The 20458-nt window shown below is 36.6% G+C and overlaps 1 protein-coding gene across 4 annotated transcripts in view; it reads left to right on the plus strand.

Moving 5' to 3' along the window:
* Positions 1-20458, plus strand: part of NBAS (NBAS subunit of NRZ tethering complex) — a 196028-nt gene that overhangs the window by 164965 nt on the left and 10605 nt on the right. For 3 of the 4 annotated variants that reach the window (XM_075049114.1, XM_075049116.1, XM_075049115.1), the window contains 3 exons: positions 3983-4122; positions 12458-12602; positions 19184-19312. In XM_075049114.1, coding sequence (XP_074905215.1) covers positions 3983-4122; positions 12458-12602; positions 19184-19312 — 414 coding nt within the window. Of the gene's footprint in view, positions 1-3982; positions 4123-12457; positions 12603-19183; positions 19313-20458 lie in introns of those variants that run through there. The other variant, XR_012653307.1, reaches the window with a different exon arrangement.

The following is a 20458-nucleotide window of genomic DNA, read 5'->3' on the forward strand; positions in this document are numbered from 1 at the left end:
TAGGGAAAATCAAGACAGAATTCAGCAAATCTGTTCTTAAAAATGAAAGTCCTTGCTTTCCTCTTCCTTGTTTTTCTTTTGGTGGTTTTTTTTTTTTTTTTGTTCATTTTTCATATTCCTTTGGGATCTTCTGGAGTTCAACCATACCCCTTACTGCCTGGCTATGGGCCTCATTTTTCTGTTCAGTGACAGATTCTTCTTCACAGGCAGTTGTGCTATCATGGCTCTGAACAGTTCATGGCAGGTTATATTTACATAGCCTTTGTATGGTTTAGAGGAATATTTTTGGGTTTTGTTTAAAAAAAAACCACAACAAAACAAAAAAACAAAAGGGAGGGGAAGCTGAGTTATATTATCCCATTACCATGGTTTTAAAGATGGTTGTACTGGTAGAAATGCAGTGCCTTTGTTGCATTACAACATTGAGAGTCATCTGAATAGATCATCCAGAGTTGCTACAAAGAGAGTGTTCAAATAAAAGTGGAATTTTTAATCTTTTTGCTGTGTTATTACAACAAAACAACAGGCTTGACTAACCTTGGCAACTTCATCTCAGCTAGCTTTCATCTCTGTTAAGATGAAATTTTTACCTTTTAACCCAGAGAGTGCTCTGTTTCTGCTCTGAGAGGTGGCTGCTTCCTCACTGTGCTCTCCCTCAGCCTTGGAAAGAGAAGACAATACAGAGGAAAACATGTTCTCTGTGTGTGTGTGTATATACATATATATACATATAGTAAATACAAATTAAACTCATTTCAGTGTGCTGCTTTAAGTATTGCTTTCTTGTAGCAAGGAACTATCACCCTTTTGTCATTTAACTCCTGTTTCTGGAGAATTACAAGGAAAGAATTAGAGACGGGGCAAGGTATCTTGTCATTCAAACTATAAAGCAGTGCAGAAACTATTAAAGGCAAGTGTCTTCATTTACTTCATACCAGATAATATCTTTACTGATATTTAACTTAAAATGGACACTTCTGTTTTATAGGAATAACAATACCTTAAAGTGAAGTTTTTAAAAGTTTTATTGTTGTCTATGCTTCTGATACATAGTGTTGATCTTCTGCCCGTTAGGATTTTTCAAGTGATGCTAATGGGCAAATTGTGCATAGATTTCAGTCACGTTGATTTGTTCTTGCTGATAAGTAGGCCCACTGGTTTCAATGTGTAATATGAAGTGTGGACATAATCTTTGCAGATTCAGCCTATATTTGATGAGGTTTTCAACTCGGGAATACTTTTGAAAAGTATTGCTGATACAGTCAGCTGTGTGACCATTGTCATACACAGTCAGGCATTCTTGGTGTTAAAGCATGAGTTTACAGCTGAATCTCAGCTTTTCTTTTTCTTTTTTAAAAAAAGTTATTTTAACAACGATGTTGCAGGAGTGAAATAATGTTTAAAACATACTTGAAATGCAGATGTATGTGAAGCAGAGGGATGACTGATAGATGCATCAGAAGCATAAGGTACACTGAAGAAGGGAAACAAGCTAGGGCTTAAAAGATGGAGGGATGGGGGAGTTTAAGATAGGATAAGATTAGTCTTTTTTTTTTTTTTTTTGAAAGTAATCATACTTGTCATCTACCCTTCAATACTTAAATATTTTCCATTTGCTGCTCTTTCATTAAGCTTCCATTTCCTCTATCCTTAGCGCTGCAATTTTAGATCCCCACATGCACTCTTAAAGGTATGTGTACTTATACACTATGTGGCTACTTTCTAGTCTCACTGTTTTCACAGTAAATGGAAGTGACGTGCATTTAAAATGCCATATAAAAAGTGAATTTTCAATAGTTTTCTTAAAAACTATAAATAACTAACACTGTAGAAAGTTCACTTTATTACTCTTAGTGGGAAATGTAGGCGATTTGAAAAAAGGTCACTGTAGAAAGAAATACTGCAGAAATGCACACCATGTTTCAGAATAGAAAGTTAATTCTTCTGATTTATTTACTTTGATCGTATTAATGTGTTTTGTCATGAGCAATCATGTTGCAAGGATCCAGCTGTCCAAAACACAACATTATAATGTTAGATCAACCTCATAAAAAAAATGTAAATCCAAGTCTGTAAATGTGCATTATTAGGCAGAATTATTGGTATTCAGTTCACGTTGAATAGGAAGTCTGATCTACTCTCCTCTACTCTCTGCTACTAATGGCCCAATTTTTGTGACAGTTTTTCCTCATCTATGTCTGTGCCATTTCTTGCCATTTTTTCAGTTACCAGAGAGATCTGAACATTTAGTCTGTGTTTTGAAGTAACATGCCGTTTGTGCAAATATACTAAAATGTACTCAGTGGACCATCCAGAATGCTACTTGGTTTAAAGAGCTAGTTGTCTGGAAAAGGAGTTTGGGGACAGATGAAGCAATGTGAGAGCTTCTGTTGTCTGGATAGTATATAATTTGCTAAATATTTTTGATCCTTAGAGGTTAGCATGTCTTACGTCCATTTTACCCTTTCCTGTTCTTCTCCCTTTTCTTTTCAGCCTTGTGATTTAAATATTGAAGATTATAATATTTTATATTAACAGGTATAGATGGAATTTAAGGATATTACAAGTGGGTAACTGATGCCTGCTATGTGACATTTGCAGTACAGAGAAGTATTTTAAATGCACACATCTCAGAAACATTTATTCACTATCTAAAATGTTTTGGTATACGGTGCTTTCAGAGGTACCCTGGAGACAGAAATGAACAGTTTTTCAGCACTAAATATTTTAAAGTCACAAATTATGTAGGCAACTCAATAAATGCATCAGTAATCTTTGTTTTCCAACCTCTTTTGAAAAATTTGCCCTTCATGTATCAGAGTCGCTTTGAAAAGGTGCAATGCGATCTTTAATCTTTTAGAGTAGCTGTAGAACTAAGGAAAACTTTGTCCATGTTTGATGTCTTAGAACTACTTGGGCTGAATCGGAAAAGTTAACAGCTAATGCTGTGTATCTTCAGTGGAATTATAAGATGAAACTGAAGTGTTTGATATCCTGCAACTTTTCGAAGTTTGGAGGAGAAATTCAGTGTTAGAGTGTGTTAATCACACAGAGGAAGCTACCTTGTTATTGTAACAAATTGTTTTTAAACTCCAAGAACTTTGTCTGTCAGACAGACAGCAAATAGCTATTCCATTTGTGAAAGCCCTCCTAGTGTGATAGCCAAAGTTTTAAATGAAGCTGCTTCTCCTTTAGTAGCAAGTTGGGTCTTATTTATAGCAACCTTCCTTCAACAGGCAAGACTTTTTACCTTGTACTTTTTTCCCATGCAAACTGCAAGCAGTAAGTATCTTTAAAAGAACCTGTCATCAACTGAAGTGAATTCAAGTCCTGGCAGGAGCTGAAGGTTTTAAACTTAGATGGACACTTTTCTTGAGATAGAGTTGTCTGATGGCTGGCTGATGGGGTATGGGGTTTTGTTTTTGTTAGGTTCAAACACCTATACAGAGAAATATTGCAGTACTTGTCAGCAAATGTTCTTCACTGGGTAAATTAATTTAGAATCATCTTTCAGGGCTCTTTCCTCTGGGAGAAAAGCTTAGATGCTGTAAGTTCAGGTAACACTATTGAATTTTCATAGGTGAGTGGGTGTAATATATATTAGGGAAGCACTAGATATACACATTCTTTAAAAATACGTGTGTGTGTGTGCGCGCGTCTATATATCAAGAAAAGGAAATTTAAGGAATTTTTGCTTGTTTGAAGAACAGAGATAAGATCCTCTGAACTAATCAATGAATGTACTTGTGTGGGGTTACATTGTTTTAGGAACCAACACCTAAGTCATTCCCCATTGCTGTGTGCTCTCCTGTTTTATTTGCATGTAATTGAAAATGAGAGGTAAGAAAATGGGTTTCTGGGAAAATTATTTTCACTGTGTTCCTGCATTGTTTTACAGCAGTGATGTCCTTCACAGATAGTTTGTTGATTGCTTTCAAATCATTGATTTCTTAAAAAAATTCTGGTGTTTTTTTTTTTTTAGGTAGAGATAACAGATATTGAAAATGAAGAAAAAAGGTATGATCTCTTCCTGGGACTTCTGGAGTCTAGTCGCAGTCCATCTGAGTTTCAGCACTTGGTTTTACTCCTTCAAGCTTGGCCACCGATGGACATGAGCAACAGGTAAGCATTTCTTCAAATGATCATGTAACAAAGGAGTTCTAAGTCTTGCTTGATAATATCTTGTAGTTTTCAGTCAGTGAATTTAAACATGGCTAAGAGGAGCATGAGCTTTGGAAAGGGTCATACTGGCAAAAAGAAATGGTTTATTTAAAGCAGAATTGAATCAATCAGTTTATTCTAAAAACTGCATATACATATATAGTATGTATCATGGAGGAGTCAGAAAACCATTTTATTGCCTGAACCGTTGCACAGGAGGGTTTTCTGTGTACTTAAATTTAACTTATGTATTTTGGTCTTATTTTAGGCTGTATGTACAAAATCCATAAAAAGGAATAGAAAGTTCTGGTTTATCCATTCAAAGTTATACTTTGCAGGAAAAACCTTTGAAAGTTAGTGTTCAGGTGGCTGTGGCAGCCAGTCTGCAGGAGCTCTGTGAGGGTAATGGTACAAGCAATGGTGCTTCTCTTTTCTAGATCCACTACCTATTATTTCTGTCTCTGAATAAAATACCCAAAAGTGAAGTACTAGACACACTAGGGCAGACATATCCTAGCCCAATAATTTAAAATGAAAATAATTATTTAAAACTTTAGCATTGCACCCATCAGAATGGTTATTTACTGAAAGTGTTAATTTGGAACATCTTGACTACCTTATTTTTTACTAATTCTTTCTTTTTGTCTATGGCTTTCTGAACACATTTAAAGGTAAAAATTTTGGCTGTTCTATAACTGATGATCACTTCTAAGACTTAAGGAGTCATATAATCTTATGAGCCAAAAGTCACGTATCTTTCAAGGACAGCAATATTATTAATAAATTTTTGGCTAGTGAGTACAGTGTGCCATGTTTTATCTGACAGTAGTTAGGTTAGAGACATTAAATGATGCTTCCATTGGATTACTGTGGGGTATTGATTCCAACCTGTTTGAACTTAGGGACTACACTCCCTGAAGTATTTATGTGCATTGATTTGTCAGAAAAGTTAAGGCTTATCTTTTTATAAAAAGTAATTATTTTTTGTGTAATTGTAGACAACTGGTCCATTAGAAGGTAATTTGTAAGGCTTATGCACCTTCAAGCCTGCAGTTTGTTTGCAGTTTCTAGATGAGCATTAACCTAAAGTCTTTATGACAGTTACATGAGCCAAAAATTCTCTTCAGTGCATTAAGAAGTACAAGGACTGCTGTGTGATCTTTCACAAATTCATATTCCAACTTTCCTTTGTAGTCTTGTTTTAATCATAATTGAAAATTGGATGCCTCACAGTGCGTGGGAACTGTCAAACTTTGTTTAAGGTAGTGTTTAGATTAGGAAAAAAAAAAAGCGTTAAACTTATGGAACAAAGGGTCAAGTGAAATAGTGCTTCAATTAGCAACATTTTTTTTCCTTGTGTTGAACAGAAAGACTAAAGCTTTTGTGAAAGGAGAACGCTGCTTGTATATAGACAGTTCTTGTCTACTGCTCTGTAACAGAGGAAACTAAAAATTATTTAATTTTATCTCCCACTTGGTGTTCTGTTCCTTCAGGCTGACTTCCTAAAGTGAAGAAGAGAAAACAAAATAATGATTAAATGTGATTTGTAGTCACAACTAACACTGGATTAAACTTCAGAGGTGGGATACCTCTTAGTTCCAAGTTCTGTCAAGTCTGAAAATTTGCTCAAGATACTCAGATCACCTGTATCATAACTCATCTACGGTCTAAAGTAGTTAGTATAGCTACTAGGCATTTACATAGTCACAATTTTGACATAAAGAAAGCAAATTGGGTAAGATAAGGGGCAGGAGAACAGGGTAAATTAATTCACAACCTTATATGTGATTCTGTGATTTTCATGTATTTACCAATACTTGAGTACAGAAGGGATCTCTGGAGATGTCTACTGCAAACCCCCTGCTCAAAGCAAGGTCAGCTAGAGCGGGCTGCTCAAGGCCATTGCATTGTTGAGTTTTCAATAAGTCCAAGATTGGAGACTCCACAGCTACAACAAAAAGGTTTCTCTTACGTTTTAGTAAAATGTTCTGTGTTTCTCTTTGTGCCCATTGCCTCTTGTGCTGTCATTGGCCATCACTGAGAAGAGTTACACTCCCTCTTCTTTACTTTCCCCATCCAATATTTATACAATTGATAAAATTCCCCATAGCCTTCTTTTTCCAGTCTGAACAGTCCCAACACTCTCATCATTCTCAGTCTCTGCTCACGGGACAGATACTCCAATCCCTTCATCATCTTTGTGGCACTTTCCTCTGGACTTGCTGCAGTATGTCCCTGTCTCTTCTTGTACTGGGGAGCCCAGAACTGGACTCAGCACTCCAGATGTCTCACCAGTGCTGAGTAGAGAGGAAGGATCATCTCCCTCAACCTGCTGGCAACACTCTTGCTGATGCAGCCCGGGATGCTGTTGCCCTTCTTTGCTGTGAGGGTACATGGCTTACTCATGGACACCTTGTCGTCCAGGCTCCTTTCTAGCTGGTTGGCTCTCAGCCTGTACTGATAGTTATTTCTTCCCAGGCAGGGGAGGCACTTGGGACTTCCCTTTGCTGAGTTCCATGTGGTGGTTCTCTGTCCATTCCTCTGGCCTCTTAAGGTGCCACTGAATGGCAGGACAACCATCTGGTGCATCTGCCACTCTCTTCCAGTTTTGTATCATCTGCAAACTTCCTGAGAGCGCACTGTGTCTGAGGACATCCTGGTTAGAGTATTGGCCTCAGTATAGACCCCCGAGGTCCACCGGTGGTCACTGGTCTCCAACTGGACTTTGTGACACTGATCACAACCATTTGAGCTTGGCAGTTCAACCAGTTTTTGGTTGGCCTCACTGTCCACTTATCTAGCTTCATCAGTTTGCTAGTGAGGATGTTGTGGGAGATAGTGTCAAAAACCTTGCTGAATGAATTCAAGGTACATAATATCAGACATCATCTACCCAAGCCAGTCATTTCATCGTAGAAGGGTATCAGGTTGGTAGGTCGTGATTTCCCCTCTTAAGTTCATGCTGACTATTCTCAGTCTATTTCTTGTCCTTCATTTGCTTAGAAATGCTTCCAAGAGGATTTGCTTTATGTTCCCAGGAACTGAGGTGAGGCTGACCAGCCTGTGTCTTGAGACTTTGTGCTAAGAACAAACCACAACGTTAATTGTATGATTAGATTATTTATTTATTTATTTGTTTGTTTGTTTAGTAATTTCTGTTATTACTGAAATCCAGTGTCTCTCTTCACTGCTTTGACTTTGGCAGGAGGCTTTCAAAAGCCTTCAGGAGAAAATTGCCCCCTTCTCTTTCACTAGTAACAGCCACCTATACTGGTGTCATGGAGAACCTCTGACTCTTATGATCCCCAAATGTGATCTACAGTGCAGACTCCCAACTAGTTTTCCAAAGTTCAGTGCTAAATTCATAGTCATTATCTCCAGGGAAATAAAAAGTAATTCAGATTTGCCAGCTTTTCTCGAGTTTGGCTGAAACTCTAGACAGACAAAAAATGAAAATAAATGTAATTAGTGGAGGAAGCAATTGTGTTCGTAGCATAGGAAGTGATATTTGGTTTTGTGTTTTTTTGTTTTTTTTTTTTTTTCCTTAAAGGGTGATGGGCACAGGACATAGTTACCACCATTGTTTCATTCTTCAGTTCTCTCTGCTAGCTTAAAGGGTGGTAAAAATCATCTAGTGTGTTGTCTTCCCTGCCTGAGCATTGTTTTGCTTGGGGAGAATAGAACTGAGGCTGCATCTTGAAAGAAATGACAGAGATTTAGTTCTCCTTCTGCCCCTTCCCTCCTCCTCCCCTCCCCCTGCCCCCCTTAGGAATGTTGCATTTCTGCTTTTATTTAATTATTTATTCGTTTATTTATTTATTTAATGAGTAAGTCAATGACGGTTCAGTTTTCCATTTCCTACTAAGAGTTGTCCTGACCGAAAAATATATTAAAGGGGCACATTTTTCAGTCCCTGGGATCTTTCTGTGTTTATATTCTCATTGCTTTCCTTTTATTATTGCTTTTGTTTCTGTTACTAACAATACTCATTGTGGCTTGAAAGTCCTTTGTAGCTCATTTCTAGTGCTTTCAAAAAGCATACGTGATATTTTAATAGTAGACAGCATGATCATAGTTATGAGTCCTTTTTGTAAATTATCTTTTCCTCTACTTAGTTGTATTGGTTCAGTCAAATATATTTGGAGTTCTGTTTTGGGGGGGGGGGGGTGGAGGTGGGTTCTTTTTTTTGTTGTTTTGCTTTTTAACAAGTGTAAAAGACAAACACTTAAGTACTTGTTATAAGGACTTAACCTAAATTTAAATCTAGGTCACATAATTACACATTTTATATAAAACTAAAAAATGTGTATTTCTTATTTTTTCTAGAGAAAGAATATATTTGGGGTGCAGAATTGTTTCTCAAACTGAGTTTTGGCTTTTATTATTAGTGTGCTGTCATTAAAATGAATTTGAGAGAACTCAAAACATCTGTCTTAACAGCTAATAGTGCTCATAATAAGCATAATAAGTTCTGTCCTCATTCCACCCTCAATCCCACCACCTCAAGGATGATTGGTTTTAAAAGTCAGGTACAGCTCTCTTTAGTATTCCCTGGTATAAGACAGGTTTAATTTCATAAACTTTTGTCCAGTAGGTATTTAGATTTTTTTTCAGCTGCCTCTTGTTATAACATGCTGGGAATAGTTTAAATTTCTTTCTGATTATTTTGAATGTTATTAATTTGAATTATTTTGCTTTGTAAATCCTGGAATTGTCCATGCCAGCTAGGAAGCAGAGATTGTGCTTTAAGTATGAGGCCCAACATCAATCAAAAAAATCTTTGGTACCTTCCAGCTTAATTATCCTAATTACCTTCTCTCCTCTGTCTCCCCCTTGTCATTGACAGTCACTATCATACACCCATCTCTGTATCTTTGGAAGGTGGTCTGCTCAGGGGTCTTCTCCTGTTCTTGCATTGCACGTTCTTTCCTCTTCTGCCTTTGTTGCATACCTCCATGTTAACAGTATTCGGTTATGCTTATCTGCCTAGGGGTTTTTTTATATATATGTTCTTGAAATTGTGTTTCTGAAAAACCTGCCTTGATGGCTGGGTTAGAGTAAGGAGCAGGAACTGTTGTGAGGTTTTCAAACATCTCATTTTAAAGCAAGTTGTATAAAGAAATTCTTGAGCAAAGAGGAAAACTGAGCAGTTAAGCCAATTGTTTAGCCATATGTATTAAGATTTTTGTTTAATCTTTACTTATTTTTTCCTCCTTTGCTTCAGAAAAGGGTCATTGCGAACTGATTGTTTACTGCCAGTGTAACGGTATGTGCAGGAACTAGGGAATTTTAGCCTGAGTCATCTGAATACTTAGAATTTTGTTTTTTTCAATGTAACAGTAAGTATATAAAGCTAGAAAATACAATTTACATTCTAAAAAGCCTCAGAAGGAAGGAGAAGTAAAAGAACTGCAGTTTGGGGGTGGGGGCAGTTAATAGCCTTTTTTTTTTTTTTTTTAAGAATTTTTGTGACCTCTCTGTTAATGATTAGTCTGTGCTTTTTAATGGTTTTTTTTGAGTTCTTGTATTTTAAAACACTCCAGCTAGTGTAATGCTCATTATTCACCTGCAAATATGATTCTCTTTGTATCATTATATGCCATGTTAACTGTGAGGAAACAGAGAGGTAGCTTGGTTGTTTCAGTCAGCACTCAAAACCATATGCTTTTTAAAATTTTATTTTTACACCCTTGTTATGCATGCGTGCTTTTCCATCTCATATTCAGAAGTCATTTGAAATGTTTCATAAAGATGTTTCTAAAAAAATTTATTGACAGTACCTGAAGCTCTGCAGTCCTTTGGACCTTGCTGCCTACATTCAAAAGGCATTTTTTATATTTATTTTAAATATTGATAAGGTGTTTTGGAACTCAAAAAAAACCAGCTTTTAGGGACTCAGTAGCTTAGTTCACCTTTCTTTTTTTAACTTCATCCAAAATTTTTTTTGGTTCTGGGCAAAAAAATAATGCGTTCATGCTGAGTTTTTGAAATAATTACTTTTTTCATGTTGAGAAATAACAACTTTTTTTTTTTTTTTTTTTAACCATAGTTGAACTAAAGTAAAATTCAGGAGAGAAGACTACTGAATTCTACCTGTAGGTATCAGGTTTTTGGTAACTGAATCCTGTTTTTATTTAGAGTTAGCAGATAACAGTTATTTCTTAATAGATCACACAAGTATTTGAAATAATTATAGGGAATTGTGTTGAGAAAAGCTTTCATATGTAAAGTATATATCTGATACTTTACTTAAATAAACCAACTTGCACATGGCAAGCCTTGTGGCCTTGCATTTTTCTGGTTATTTCTAACTTCTGTGTTTTGTAGTGTGATTTCTGTTTTCTTTCTAGTGGGGAATTCTTACAGGTTTTTGTAATGTACTCTGGAGGCAGCAGCTATAAAAATGGAAATTCATTATTACTCTCCATGCCTCTAAGTCAGAGATTGATCACGTAGCAGGAGCTATCAATTTAACCAGTGGCAAAGATGGAGTTGCAGGGTTTTTTTTCTTCTCCTAACCTTACTGGGGGTTCACAGATGAAGTTCATCATGTTCTGCTTGTTGAATAATCTGGCATCTTTTGGTTCGACCCATCAGGTTGGAAGGAGAGGAGAGGAGCGGAGCAGAGGAGCTGTGCTGTTCCCAGCCAGACTTCTGGCAGCTCCGTGCTCAGTGACTGTGACTGATGGAAAGGCTCAATTAAGTTGTCAAAAGGAATAAAGATAATGACTTCTATTTAGTTAGCATTCAAAGTTACCCACTCCTAGCCTCTCTGTCTGGTTTTAATGTTAGGATATAATGTCAGCTTCATGTTTACATATTTGTTTACAGTTGTACTTTTGAAAGTGGAAGATGAGCAGGAGAAAGCTTTTATATATGAAATAGTAGATACTGGTGGTTGTCCTCTCCAGAGTTGTCAGACCTATTCCTTGGTATATGTCAATCCAACAGACTCTCTTAACGGACTCCATTTATAGTGATATTAATGTGTTGATTTCAACAGTTGCTTCTAAATAGTATATTTGAAAAGCAGCACTTTGACAGCACTTTACTGCTCCTTCCCTTATGTGCTGGATGAGTATCTTAATTTACACTAAATTGTAAGACTAACCTGCCAGATTTGGTCTTGCTGTGATTCTTTTTTATTTTGTTTTCTTTCAAGCTAAAATGAAAAGTTTCCCATATCTTTGTGATGCCAATTAATGGCCAAAGGTATTGATGGGGTAATTTTTAAACCACCTTTTGTTCCTTCCTAAGTTTATGGACAGATGAACATAGTGGTTGTGTTACTGTGGCTTAATATAATCATGATCTAAGATGTGATTGTGCATGATTTCAGCCAATTGTAGATGGGAATTGAAATGCATTAACTTAATTCACATTAGGAAAATGGCAGTGTGGATGTGTTCGTGTCATACTTCATGCTGTTATTTAAAAGCTCTGGTCTGCTACCCATTTTTGTCAGTACCTCCAGTCCTAGCAAGTACACCTGTCCCTAACAACAGTAGGCAGGCATCTCCATGATCTAGCAAATAGCAGCTGTAGGCCAAGAAATGTTTCAGCAACAAAACTTTATAGTAAACATTGCCTTTATCATCATGAGTGATAAAATTTACTTGTATCTACTGTCTGGTGACTGCTTAAGTCTGACTGTGTAATGGTGACATGGCATGAAGTTCTGTGTGGAATGAAAAGAACATTTTAGATATGTAAAGCAAATATATCTGCATCCATATCTACTAACAGACAAGTACAGATGTGTGTACTTTCACTCTCCTACCCTGTTTGGATGGGCTATACAAAATGTTTATTTTTCTTTGTACTTCTTGGACCTGAAAATTAAAATATGAATCTTGGAAATATATTCTCCACTCAGAAGCAAGGGACAGGTACTTGAGAGACAGGTTCTGTTAGAGTGTGATCAAAGCAAACAAAATTAGGAATGCTGGATTCCTGTCACTCCTCCCTCAATACTATTCTGCTTGGGAAATCAGCTGGTATAAAGCCAGAAGAAGCTGTTCCTATGCTCTTCCAATTTATCAATCTTTATCTGGTGTGTGATTCCTCAGGGATTGTAACAGCACGTCATAATTCAAAATACTTTAAGCCTCTTTGTTGCATTGGAAGAATGATGGCATCAGGATAGTAACTTATCTCAAAACTTTTTCCTCTCTCTTATGAGATTGTACTTTAATTCACACATGAGAAAAAAAAAGAAAAAAGAACACCTACAGAAAATGGTGGGGGTGTGTATGTATGTTTATATTCTATATACATCTCTGTTTTTTCTGGGCAGATCATGCACAGATGATAATCCCTGGGTGAGACTGGGGACCATTATGCTACAGAGATGCCCACCTGAGGAAAAGGAGAACACAGGAAATGAAATTTTGAAACTCTGCCGTTCTTTGTATGAGACAAAGCACATGCTCCCTGTTGAGGTAAGCTTTATCTTTTGGTATCATGGATATGAGTCCTGTTTTTGGGTCCCAACTACAAGAAAGATGTTGCCATACTGGATCAAGTCCAGTGGAGAGCTAACAAGGTGATTAGGAGGCTGGAGCACAATAAATGCAGAGAGGCTGAGAGAACTGTGTGCATTCTGTCTTAAGAAAAGGTGGCTGATCTTATTGCTGTCTTTAAATATGCAGATGAGGAATGATGTAGGGGAGATGGAGACAGCCTCTTCTAAGAGATGCTCAGTGATAGGACAAGAGGCAATAGAGACAAGTTACATCATCAAAATATCTCATTACATACAAGGAAAACCATTAAAGTGGTGAAACATTATAACAGGTGGATGCCTAGAAGAGACATGGAGTCTCTGTCCTTGGAGGTATTCAGAACTTGACTGGGTCACGTCATGGGTAATTTGATCTTGTTGGACTTGTTTCAAGTGGAGGCTAGTTGGATTAGCTGACCTTTAGAGGTCTGTTCTGGTATAAATTGTTCTTTGATGTATTTGTAGAAGGGCTTTAATAGTGTATTGTCATTGAAGTCAGTGTGGCAAAAGCTGTTCATTAAATAATCAGTAATTTTCTCACTAATAAATGCATAAAGATTTAGTGAGGAATCCTTGAAAACATGTAGGTGATTGAAAAACCTAATATACAAGTAATCGCTTTGTAATAATCATGGTGTTCTGTCTTCCTTAACTATGTATGCATACTTCAATACAAGCATCTCTTAAGTGTAAAATTTTTGAAGCGTTTTGTACATAAACATTGTATATTAATGAAGACAGATTGGAGAAATGCTTAATAAACTTCACACAACTTCAGAGTAATCATGTGCATATTTTTAGTAAGCTGATTAATCCCTTACAATCATCTTCATGCAATCACAGTCTGTTATGGAAAACAGCTGATCTTAAGACTGGAAGCAGAATAGAAACAACACATTCTGTTTAAGATACAGACAGGTGGGTGTGTGGGTTTTTTAAATAGTCCAACAGACTGATTTGAGTCAAGTTCAAAATCTGTGTAAAATATGATTCCAGAAGGTGTCAGTAAGCTGAAATAATAAATACATTTATTAATTTATTCATCCCACCAAAAATTTTTGGTGGAAGGTAGGTCTCTGTATCCCTGGGACTGGCATAATTATATGTAGCTTTTCTCTATAAGGTGTTGAAGGGCCCATCATAGCTTGTAAACTCATGTTCTTATTCGTGCATAGGAGTAGTCAAACTTTGTCAAAGTAGAATTTTCTATCTCACCTTGGTGATCCAGAAAGACAAATCCCACTGAGGGTCACTGTCATACAGCAGTTGGTTCACCAAGAGCTCTGTTCAAGAATGGATCATGATTTGCTCACTTCTTTTAATTGACTAAACTTTTTCTTAGACTCCATAACAAGTCCCTATTTGCAAACAGTTTTGGTATCGGTTGGCAGTTTTGGTTGGAGGTGCCTTCCTTTTTTAATGGTACAGGATGTTGGAGGAGCCCTCCATGTAGGTATGAATTTACAGGTACAGTATGAAGATATTCTGATCCTCAAGCATAAAATAGCTTTATTGATGTAAAATGCCTTTTTTTTTTTTTCTTATGACTAGAAGGCTGTACAGCAACAGGAGTTGCAGTAAAATGTGTAGTTGTACAGTTACCTACAAACACAGGCTGTATTGCTTTAAGTCTCTACTTGCGAAGAGGGGGAATGACGCGGATAAATTTAACTTATTTGTATGCACAGTTACAGTACTTAAGTGCACAAATTAGAGAGTTGAGATCACCTGGCTGAATAAGATGAAAATCTGATTACTGACAATTAACCTGTTTACATGACTTTACATTTCAATAAATACACTGATTAAGAAGACAAACCTAGAATGATGGACTTCTAAAAACTGAGAGATCAATTTGTCTCCATGAATAACATTTGCCATTCTGAAGACCAAAGATTGTAATGGAAAAAAACATTTAACTTCAAGTCATGATGGTCTGGAAGTTAGAAAAACTGTGTTTTCAGATGTAATGAGAAAGGTTTCTCTCTTCCTTTATTCTATCTCCTACTGGTCTTTCTGGTTTTTTACAGCCAAGTTCTTTTTTAATGTCATGTGGAGAGTTGCATAGCTTTAATCTTTGTTTCTGTGTATGTGTGTTTATTGTTTTTTTTTTATTTTTTACATTATTTAGTGGATAGATTTTTCCATTCCTCTTAGTTGAAATAAGCATTGTTTTATTTGCTTGGAAGGCACATGTGTTTGGATTGCCTGACATCTGCACTGCCTGATTAATCTCTTTAGAAAGGGGCAAATCCTTCTCCCCGCAGTAATTGTTAGTGTGACTCCTCTGAATATCTCATGTTTTTCTATCAACCTATGGGTCATGTGTCAGTTAACATAAACACCTAAATGGGATAATGCATCTAGTCTCTTATCTGTTATCATCCTGCGGTCCTAGTGGCCATAAGATGCTTATCTCCTAGAATAATACAGCAGCCAGTTGGTCTCCTTTTTTCTATTTTTTTGTAGCTAGCTGTCCCTGGTTTTTATATATGAGTTTACATTGCATGATGTTCTTCATTCACAGTTGTCTCTGATCATTTTGTTCAGATAATTTTGAATTTAAATGCTGCCCTTCGGTCTGCTTTCAGCCACAGGCACAATACTCTTTGTACTCATTATCCAGCCCTTCAAGCCATCCATGAAAATACTGAATAATACTGAACCCAAAACAGACTCCTGTGAAATCTGGTTTATATGCCTCACTGATGTCACAGCGAACCATCAGTAGCTGCATAACTAGATAGAAGACAAAAGCGATCTTACAAAAGTTTCAACTACCTCGTGGTAATCAGATTTTGAATTAGGACTTCCCTTGTCCCTCTCGCAGGTAACATCATACATTCTCTATGCACAGCCTCTCACTGCAGGCAGGCAGACACTCAAATGCTTTCGAGTGCTTACTGCAGAAAAGCAAGCCACTTGTGTTGCTCTGAGAAGCACTGTGGGTGGTGGCTTGCTGCTTAGGGTTGAATTTCCAATTCCTGTCCAGAGCAGCAGTGCAGTCACTTTGGGCAGAGATACGAGGAGGTATTTGTACTCTTTGGACAGTCTTCAGTGCTCGGCAAGTTGTCAGGTCCCTTCCTGTGGAAAAAGGGGTGGAGGCCACTGCAAGTGTTTGCAAGTCGGACCACACTCTCCTACACCTTACTTCCCTGGTGCAGAGGACACTGACTGTTTCATGTGACATCTTCAAAGTCTCGCTGAAGTCAAAATATGCCATAGTGATGGCCTTATTCCTAACTACAGAACCTGTTGCAGGGCCCTGTGGGAATGTGTTTTCATTTTATGTTTTGATGGTTTTCATGAACTGGGAAAGTCTGATAGGTCTACAATTTTCCCCTTGCGTGCCTGCTTTCTTCCATGCCTGAAAGACAGACTGTATTTCTCTTTTCCAGTCTTTTGTAACCTGTCATGCTCTCAAGGGCAATGTCTCTTAACCTGATTTATTATTTCTTTAGGTGTTTGGGGGTGAATTCTTCAGCCCCAGATATTTCTTTTTTTATTCTAGTGTGAATTTTCAATGCTGAGCTCTCACCCATTGTTGTTGTCAACTGTTAGCTGTTCATTTGCCTGAGATCTTCTAATAAGAATTAAAGCAAAATAGGTATTTAATACTTGTTTTTCTTGGTTTTTTTTGTTACTGTTTTTCCTATCGGTATGTCATTAATCACAATGTAGAGTCATAAGGAAAACAGAGGCAGTGCAGTCATACCTTATAAGAGATATGAAGAAGAGTGGATAGGAAGTACCCTTCTGCATAAACCACTAGTGAGACTGGCATTAAAATAAAACACCCTGTTAGTATAGCTGCATTTTAAGAGGACACTGAAAAATGAGGGGCAAAAGAGAGAACCCGCAAAAATTAGTGCACAGATGATAAAACTTTGAAGTGGAAGACTGAAGGAGTATATTATCTTATCAGAGATCGAGAGGTGATTGATTGTATTCTGCAGATATTTTTAGATGGAACAAAAGCTAATAAAAGTCTCTCTTGATTTACAAAGAAAGGCAGAACAAGAACCAATTAAGTTTAATTTATACCATTTCAAATTTTAGCATAAGGAATGATATTTTGACAGTAAGTAAAATTAATTATTGGAATGTATATTTCTCCTTCAAGAGAGGTGACAGGTTCTCTATACTCAAAACATTTTTGTTGGTAAGACTGGATATGTCTGCTAGACATGTTATCATCCGGCACAAAATTACTCAAGTCATCTGACTGGTACCTACCTGAAATCTAATGACCTTTGGCTTCAGAATCTGTTACTGTAAGATAAAGTTAATTGGATGGCTAAGCCGTTAAAGAAGTTAATTGGATAGCTAAGCATGTGTTTCCTTATGTGCAGGCCTTTATGCCTCTGTGATGAACAAGGCAGACTGTGTTAGAACGTGTCCCATTAGAATGTGTAACCAGTACTAGAGTATAATTGTGAAGCATCTAAGAAGAAAACATAATGCTGGCATATCATCTGAGTTAAATGTTATTGCTTTGAACAGCAATGTTAATATCTGTATTATTGCGTTTACTTGCCGAGAGATTTAATTTTTCTTTAAAGCAGCTCATTGAGACAGCAAACTCTGATGTAACATCTGCAGCTTTTCCCTCCCTGCCTTGTTGCTTTAAGAATGTACAGTATGTAGTTACCTTTTACAATTTGCTTAGTTTCCTTTTCTTCCTCCCACAACCCTAAAATGTCATTTGCTGTTCTTTTAGAGAACCTTTTTATAGTTACAGGTTATTTCTTATGGCACTGCTTCTCCGGTTGGTTTTGAGAAGCTTTCAGACAGAAAAAGTTACCAAGCATGGTAAAATTGCTGGTTTGTTCAGGTTATGCATCTTCTGACTCTCAGAATTTATTGTTCTGAACGTAAGTTGTATTTATTGCTGTGGATACATGTTTTCAAGAAAAGGAGACATGTAGAGTGGATCTCTAGCTTCACATTTAGTAAGTTTGCTGGAATGGTTAGGTATACTGCTCAAAAGAAGTAAAATGGAATATGAAATTATCAAAAGTTGAATAAGCATATCACTGATCAGACAAAGATTAATATATTTATTTAATATTCTTATTCCTTGATCCTATATCATATCCTTCACTGAAAACATCAACAATCAGTAGCAGTACAGGATACAAGTTTAAAGGAACAAGTCTGGGTAAGAGAACAAGCCTTGCCTCAGTGCCTCAGAGCTCAGTGTGATGGAATATAACTTTCTAGGCAGTGTTTCTTGAACGTATAATTTCAGAAAAGACTGAGCACCGTGCAGCCAGAGACCTCCCTGTGCCAAGCAAGGCCAGGTATCTGCAGAACATTACAGTTGGAGTATTTAACGTCTCTGCATCTTCAAATAATTTTTAGGCTTTTAGGTTCACAGCTACTAAAACCATGCTGCTAAAAGTGTGGTTGTATCTTGGTCATCAAATTGTTACACCTGTCATTAAACTGCAAAAGATGTAAAAAATATGACTTGTGTTCTCTCAGTTTAATATTTAGCTGATGAGCTCCTTCAACAATTGCTCTCTAAATGTTGGAGTGAAACAGAGAGCACCTCTAAGAGTTGGATACCATTTTCAAGGTGGCTATCATACAATATCCAGAGCACTTAGTGTGAGCTGTCCTGGAATATCCCTGATGACCCTTATTGGGAATTGGTTGTGACAAATGACCCAAATTCTTGGAAGTTACAAAAAGGGAAAAGGAAGTTATAATTTGGTTTATAACATCATTTGTTAGTTGAAATACTTTTTGATGTATAAATGAATAAATCACTGCAACGTTGAGGGGGAAAAAAAAAAAACACAAGTTACATGTAGGTTGTTTTGTTTGTTTGTTTTAACTAAAGGCCAAGGTAAAGATTTGGAAATGCACAGTAGGTTTGTTGGGGAGTTTTTTGGTTTTTTGTTTGGCTTTATTTAAAGATACTTCTCTGGACAGTTTTTTCTTGCAGAGATTTATGATGCTGAATTTGTGCTATATTATAAAATATGAGAAATTAGATGAATGGGAGAAAGTTAATTTGCTAAACTTTAATCATGTATAAAAAATTGTATAAAATTTGGAAAGATTTTGCAACAGAACTTTATGATGTTCAACTCTGGTACTGTTGATTTTGTTCTACTTTTATGATTGCATAATTGAGTTACGGAAGTGTCACAGATGCCTGTTAAGTTTCTTCCTATGCTTCGCAGTATTTCAGTAAGCACAAATATATTAGTCCCACAGAGAGCTGTGATTGCTCTGTTGTTCTTTCAGTAAAACTCCAGGTTGCAATGGTGATTCAGTACCTGTCTTGTCTTAATGTAACAAACGTTGCACTTACAACCCTGTATTTTGCATTTTTTTTAAAATGTGTCCTTTCAAGTTTCTGAAGAGTTATTTCCAACAGGGAGTTCATTTGTTGTGGAAGTTGGGTTTTCATTTTGCATTTGACATAGAATTTTCATAAATTTTAGTGTGAATGATGACGTTAGTATCTCCAGAGATCTCACCGAATGAGTTTACTTTTATTTTCAGTGTATAAAAGAATTATGTTTCCTGCTGCTTAACCAGTCCCTCCTGCTGCCGTCCCTGAAACTGCTGGTAGAAAGCAAAGATCAAGATCTTCACGCTGTGGCACTGGAGCAGATAACAGCTGTTGCTAAGGTATGAGCAGTTGAATTAACCACCTTTCAGAGTTTGAGGTAATAAATTAGCTCTTTTATCTTCATATAGTAAGCAGAGACTACTGACACCCTTATTATTAACATTTTCCACAGCTATTGCGTCCACAGTGAGCAGTAACACACAGCTAGTAAGATCTTTTATATATACTTGAGGTGATTAAAACTCAGCACTTTCTTTAAATTATCTAGTATGCTATTTTAAGACAGTGTGGTGGAAAAGAAACTATTCAGTTATATCAAGTAGATTGTTATTTCTCTGCTCATACTCTAGCACTTTGGTTTTTTTTTTAAGTGATAACAATACATCAGATGAGTTAGCTTGTTTCTGACAAACTTGGCAGTCTGTTTATATACACATGGAGAGCTGTTACATCACTGGTTTTGTTGTAGAAAGGCTAAAATGCAAGATGGTGATTGGGGACTTTCATGCAATTCTGAACAGGTTTTATTCAATACTGCAGCGAAGTTTCTGGAAAAAAAAACCCTAAATACTGTCTTTTTTTCTTTGGACAAGAACTGAAAGACATTACTGTATATTTTTCAATTGTTATATAAAGTTACATTACTCTCTCTTTCCTATGTATGTGCTTTTCAGTTAAGAAGGAACTCCTAAAAAGATGAAAGCTGGTCTCCTAGACAAAAGCATTATATTATCTTTTACCATTTTTTTCTGAAAACTGTGCTGGGTTTAAAACTTCTTAGAGCTCTTAATTGAACTTGTGCATGTACAACCTGGCTTTCTTGGATTTTATGCTAGCTATCATCTATGATCTAGCACCTTACCACAAAAGAGAAGGGAGGCATTGTCTCAGACCTTTATATGAAAGGGAATGGCTTTCCTGTCTGCCTGAATTAACTGCATTGAACATTTCCAGAATTACAGTATTTAGGTAGGAAAACCTCATCTCTAATATTTTCAAATTCTGCACCGTATCTTAGGGAGGAGCTCTTGGTTGTGTATTACAATATAAAATAATAATTGATGGTAAATTTCCCATATAATACTTCAAATTGAAACTGCCCATATGGAAACAGAAATGGAACTGTGTGTATCTTTTAAAAATAAGCATCCCCAAAATACAAAATCATTTAAAAATGTGATTTGTAGGAATTCAGATTGAAATTG

The sequence above is a fragment of the Buteo buteo genome, chromosome 17 (genome assembly GCF_964188355.1).
Source record: "Buteo buteo chromosome 17, bButBut1.hap1.1, whole genome shotgun sequence".
Taxonomy (NCBI): domain Eukaryota; kingdom Metazoa; phylum Chordata; class Aves; order Accipitriformes; family Accipitridae; genus Buteo; species Buteo buteo.